General features: G+C 30.3%; 1 protein-coding gene across 1 annotated transcript in view; it reads right to left on the reverse strand.

Moving 5' to 3' along the window:
• Positions 1-1,184: 1,184 nt before the first annotated feature.
• LOC119578117 (zinc finger protein 771-like) overlaps positions 1,185-7,259 on the reverse strand; it is a 7,130-nt gene continuing 1,055 nt past the window's right edge. The window contains exon 2 of the mRNA XM_037925852.1: positions 1,185-3,046. Coding sequence (XP_037781780.1) covers positions 1,638-3,008 — 1,371 coding nt within the window. The 5' untranslated portion in view covers positions 3,009-3,046 and the 3' untranslated portion in view covers positions 1,185-1,637. The remainder of the gene's footprint in view (positions 3,047-7,259) is intronic.

Below are 7,259 nucleotides of genomic sequence, written 5' to 3' on the forward strand. Positions count from 1 at the left end.
ATTATTAATTTAGTTGATTATTATTATATTTTATATTATATATTTTATATATATATTAATATTATAATAGTATAATATATATATATATATAATATATAGATATAATATATATATATATATAGTAATATATATATATATATATAATATATATATATATATATATAATAATATATATATTATATAATATAGCATATATAATTATCATATAGATATAATATATATATAATATAATATAATATATATATTATATATATATATATGCTATATATATTTTATATTATATATATATTTTATATATATAATATATGTAATATATATATATTGTATTTTATATATTTTTAATTTTATTATTATATTTTTTATTTATATTCTGTATATATATATGTTTCATTATTATATAGTATATATATATTGATTCTATATGTATATATAATGTATATATATTATATATATGTAGATATATGATATATATAGTATATGATATATACTACATATGATATTATATACTATATATATATACATATATATAATATATATATAACTATATATAATAAATATATAATATATATATAATATATTATATATATATATATACATATATATATAATACATATTATGATAACATATATATATATATATAATAATATATTATATACTATATATATATATATATATATAATAATATATATATACATATATATATATATATATATATATCAATATATATACATATTATATATATATATAAGATATATATATATATATATATATATATTATATATATATAATTATATATAATAATATATATCATATGATAACTATATATATTTATATATATCTATATCTATTATAATTATATATAAATCTATATCTATATAAATTTATATAATATCTATATCTATATAAATATATTATCTATATCTATATATAATATTATATATATATATATCTAATATAATATATATTATATTATATGTATATGTATATGTATATATATATATCTATATATATATATATGTATGTATATATGATATATTATATTATATATATGTATGTATATATATATATATATTATATATATATATATATTATATAATATATTATATATATACACACACACACACACACACACACACACACACACACACACACACACACACACACACACACACACACACACACACACACATACATACATACATACACACACACACACACACACACACACACACACACACACACACACACACACACACACACACACACACACACACACACACACACACACACACACACACATTCCCATTTGTCTACACACATTAACAGTATAAATAACACATCCTAAATTACTGTTATGGAATGATGTGCTAGCTGGAGCACTGAAAAAAATACTGCATTTATAGTTTTAATAAAATGTGACCCTTGATTTAACCATTTCTGTTTCAGCTCATAAAAGATATAAAAATACTAAGTCTCAGTTTCTCCATGAGTAAGGCATGGTACAGAAATTACAGTACAGATAAAGTACTTCAAGACAATATTCTAAAATAAAGAATTCAATAAATGACACATTGGTACTGTCTATCACTTTGTTTTCTACTAAGGATAAACATGGATTATAAGGAGAATGTGCATATCTAATAATGTGTAGCCTGGACAACTCTTTCCATGGCTTCAATTGGCATATGGTCAATGTGTCCAACATGGGCAATGTGAAGGGAATGGCTAACGTCAGTAACCTGTTCCATTCCATTAGTTGCTATTTCCTCAAATTGGTCTGATGAACCTTTAAGCTCAGGAAGAACTTGCTGCACTTGCTGCTCCAAAGGATCAACCTGTGGGTCAGAAGAATGTTCTGGCAAATGTTCTGAACTTGTTGGCTCATTGAGAATTTCACCATTTGCAACTTTGTCTGACACAATAATCTCTTCAAAGGTGTTCGACTCATCCTCCTCAAAATCTCCATCATGCACTATCTGGCCTTGCTCATCCAGTTTGGTGTGACGTGTGATGCGAGTTGGTCTTGCTCTTGGTCGTCCCCGCTTCGCCTTTCCCCTGCCTCTACCTCTTGCTGCTCTACCTACACTTCTCTTGGGCACTGAGGACATCATTGTATCAGCAGATAACAATTTGCGTGGCCTTCCACGCTTTTTGCCAGTTGGTGGTGCTCCACATTTCTTTAAGTGTTTTTGTAAATACTGATTGGTTTTAAAAACTTTACCACATCTTGCACAACCAAAAGGTCTCTCATCTGTATGAAGCTTTCTATGACTCCTTAAATCTCCCTTAGAGCGGAATGCTGCTGTACAATCGGCACATTTATAAGGTCGTTCACCTGTATGAATGCGCAAATGGATCTGTAAAGAAGCATTCTGTGCAAATGCAGCCTCACAAATTTGACACTGAAAGGGTCTTTCACCTGTATGCTTTCGCATGTGATTTCTCAGGTGGGTGCTTGTAACAAAGGAATCTTGACAAATACCACATATATATGGTCTTTCCCCAGTATGAGTTCTCTTATGCCCTGTTAAGTGAGACGAGCGTGAAAAGGTTTGCCCACACTCTGAGCACGTATATGGACGCTCCCCAGTGTGAATACGTCTGTGCGCCTTCAAATTGGAACTTTGCACAAAAGATGCACCACATTCTTCACAGGTGTATGGACGCTCTCCCGAATGGATCCTTGAGTGAGATTTTAAATTGGAAGAATTGGAAAAGGAGGCACCACAAACGTCACAAAAATAACTTCTTTCTGTCGAAGCTGTCCGTGGTTTTGGCCGAGACGCAGGAGGCTTTGGGCGGGGTGGTGCAGCCACAACCTCTTGTGGATGAGGATGGTGATGGTGCTGCTGCATGTTTATTTGAGGAGCTTGCATAGCTGGAGCAACAAGCAAATTGTTAAAAGCATTGTAGTCATACCATCCAGTGTGGGCTCCAGCCTGGCCCACCTGTACAAGGTGGTCCATGTACACAGTGTTCATATTGACGGAGTTTGGCGAAAGAGTCATTTTGCTCTGCTTCCACAACCCTTTCTCACCTCACTGATCTGGAAAATAAATCATAGCATTAAAGGATGACGAAGAAATTCATAGAAAAAAATTAATTGGTGCTCAATAATTACGTGAAATTGTCATTATCAATACTACATCCTACATGGCCTTCACTTAGGAGGGAGCCAAATTTACTAATAAATGATACAACATTTCCTTTAATTTTAATTTTCTGAAATCTAATGATTCATGCTTTTGCTCATTTTATGCTTGGGCATTCTAAATACAGTGAATATGTAAATATCATCATGATTATCAACATCATCTGTATCATCATTATCATTATCATTCTTTTATCTTTATCATTTCTAATATTATCATAATAAATAACTATAGCTATTATTGTTACTGATATTCCTATTGTTACTATTAATTTTATCATTGTTATTTTTTTATCATTGTTGTGATGATGATGATGATGATGATGATGATGATGATGATGATGATGATGATGATGATGATGATGATGATGATGATGATGATGATGATGATGATGATGATGATGATGATGATGATGATGATGATGATGATGATGATGATGATGATGATCATCATCATCATCATCATCATCATTACTATTATGGTTGACAATATTATCATCATCATCATTATATTTATCATCATCATTATTATTATGTTTTTAATCATTATCAACATTATTGTACAGGTTCCAAATATAAAATTCTACTAATTTATGGAAAATTATTAATAAATTAATGACTGCTATATCAGTGTTTATTATTTTTTTTATTCCAATTATATGTACTCCTTCCTTTCTTTACATGAAAGCAATTAAACTGCTCTTTACATTATTAATCACATTGCTGACATTACTAAAGCTTTATATATCATGAAATAATTTCATTATCATTATCTTCATAATTGTTACTCATTACATCATTGCTGCCAATATTGTTATCATTAGCACAAGTAGTAGTGCTCCCATTATTCATATTTTTATAACATTCAAAATTAACATCACAAGCACTCCTTCGTTCATAAAAAAAGAAAAAGGGGGAAAAAAATTATATATGTATGTATATATGTATATATGTATATATGTATGTATGTATGTATTTCACTTTCTGTGACCTGAATGAACCAGGTGGGAATGCATTTTCATAAGTTCAGTGTTGCTGCATGAGCAAATGGGAGTGTACTTTAATAAGTTCAGTGCTACTGCATGTTCCTGCTATACCAGGGAATTTCTATAAATTAGAAATACATCACAGTGGATGTATACTGCTATATTGCCAATTTATATGCATTTGTTAATACACTGATTACTTCATATAAAATGTTTAAGTAATCAAACAGAAATGGATGGGTAGAAATACAAGGTTTATGCATGTAGGTATAGAGCAGTTGAACCTAAAGGATAATTTCAGTAATGTGGTTCCTTAAAAGGGAATTTTGTATAAGTAAATATACCTTTAATGGTGTTAGCCATTCTCATACCATGAATATTAGCATTTGCAAAGGGAATGTTTGATGCTGGATTGGCAACATTCATGCCATGTGTAGATGGAAATGCTAAAATAATTAAGGCAAGGCACATGCATCCATGCATACCTACACACACATATATTTCTTCTCCACACTAAGCACTCAACATGAAAATGAGTAGTAGCTGATTTCAAACTTGAAAATTAATGGTGCAACATAAGAGATACACCTCAATATAGTAAAGTATGAGACATTATAATCTCTCAGAATATTAAAGAGAAAAACAATCTGGGAGGGGAAAAAAAAAAGAAAAAGAAACACACACACACGCGCACACACACACACACACACACACACACACACACACACACACACACACACACACACACACACACACACACACACACACACACACACACACACACACACATATATAAAGATAGAGCCTTTATGTTTCTCAATATCAAAGATATTCATATGTACATGAAAACTGTGGAAAACTGACTTCCTATTCATTATTTACACTGTAATGTAAGATTAATTTACAAAGAGTTTAATCTTCAGGCTGTATACCAGAATGAAAACATTCAGACTACACCTACAAATATTCTTGGTTATGATAAAAAGCCTAGAGTTTTGTTTAAGTGATGTAAAACTGTTCATTTGTAATTTTGCTAACTATCCACTATAAAACTGTATCAAGTGGCACAACAGCTTCCACACTCTGAGTTCCAGCAAAGGCTAACAATTCTCCATAACAAACACTATCTTTAACAAAACAAGTAAAACTAGTTCCAAACTTGACAATGAACTACCATAGAATCCCACAAGATCAATCTTCCCAAAACATGAGGATGGAAGTTTGTCTGCCTTTCATTACAACTATAATTATGTCACTATCATTATTAACATTATCATCACCATCACTACATATATATACCCATATACTACAAGTTCCCATACGTAAACTTCTAATTCATTATTATTGTTAACAATAATAATAATGGAAAAAAAAAAAATCTTTGATGAAATTTAAAGGAATTGGGTAAACAAGCGAGAGGTCAGGTAGGTGACTAGGAGCTTCAGGAGCCATCAATGTGTAAAATTAATTAATATAAGTCTATAATGTACAACACAATTCCAACATCAACCGGCTAAGAAAATCATAGAGAACCCATGCTGATAATATAAATATCATGCAATATTCTCTTCACATGTTCTAATCTGAATACAAAAACAGAGCTACCAATTAGTAACCTTTGGAAACACTGATATTGTTTTTAAATATATAATATTTTAATCCCACTGCAAAAAAATGTTGAAAAAAAAATTATCTGAAGACAGATACCCATACTAAGGTTTGATATATGGTTCTGGATTACATGAATGACAAGGAAATATATTCAAGAATTGGAAGGATAAGCTTTGTAATCTCATTTATAATACACAGAATATGCTACATCCAATTTCTACCACTACATTGTCATCAGGGAATATTTCACACACAACACAAAAATAATAATCTCTACACTAGTATACTTATAAATATCCCTCCATACAGACATGGACAAATGCAGACTTTGGTTAATGTTTATGGTATGGATGCACTAAGCTAGGGCAAATTGAAGATGGTATTCTTGTAGTAGAAGACTAAAAGTTGCAGTCGTTGGTATAAGAAATAATCAGCAGACATCAACAGTAACATAAAAAAAAAAAAAAAAAAAAAAAAAGATCACAGACACTTCTGCTCATAGCCCAAGTCCACTCAGCACTCTAGATTTTTCAACTCTATCTAGCCATACTAAGGTGAAGGCAATGTTTGTCTAGGGATATTGGGAGGCATAGCCCCCCTATCAACCCTCCCCTCAGGCAGTGCCAAGTCAGGGCAACTTAGATTGTTCAATAAATTTTGTGATGTGGAGTTGGGGACATAGTATCTGGCAAGTGTGTCTGTACTGTAAAGAATTGCCCAGACTTTCAACTCGTAAACTGTGAACCTAATTAACTACAAAAAGACTAACCTTATGCTTTATATTACAATAATAATAATTGAAGAGAATATTGAATAATAATTGAAAAGAATGCCAGATGTCTTGTGAAATGGTAGTATCCTTGTGAAAAATAAACTGATACTGTTGACTTCTTTCAAACATGGCCAACAGTATATTCCGTCAGGATTTTATTCTAACTTCTCATTGACAAAATAAATTTCAGTTTAATGATATTAGAATAAAACAGATTTCATACTGTTTCTTCTCTGCCAATCAATGAGACTGGTCTTTAATAATCAAATAATCAACATGTAATATAAGGTTACATATCTATTTATCTTGAATTCCTTTACAACAAGTAGTAGTGTATTTTTCACCTATGAAATCCTAAACCTTAAATGAATATAGTATAATAGCATTATACAATCATTTTAATTTTGTCACTCAATAATAATATTTAGTAATCACACAGAACAGTATAACATCAAAAATTGCCATGATTTACACACCTATCCTACACGCACGATCTTCCCAGATTACGTGAAAGACGTATGTTTACAACAGTTCGCACACGGAACGTAAATACCACAAAATTACCCAATGCACATACCCAGAGACATGATAAGCAAAGCCAGGCTAATCTTAACTCTGTCAGATTACATTTATTACCTAAGTGTGTTTCTTTTTGTAATTTTTATGTCCACTACATTTGTATCTCTCCACCTGTATGCTGTCCTATTCTGATAACTATATTTTTGTTAAATCCATACAT

The sequence above is a fragment of the Penaeus monodon genome, chromosome 10, assembly GCF_015228065.2.
Source record: "Penaeus monodon isolate SGIC_2016 chromosome 10, NSTDA_Pmon_1, whole genome shotgun sequence".
Classification (NCBI taxonomy): Eukaryota; Metazoa; Arthropoda; class Malacostraca; order Decapoda; family Penaeidae; genus Penaeus; species Penaeus monodon.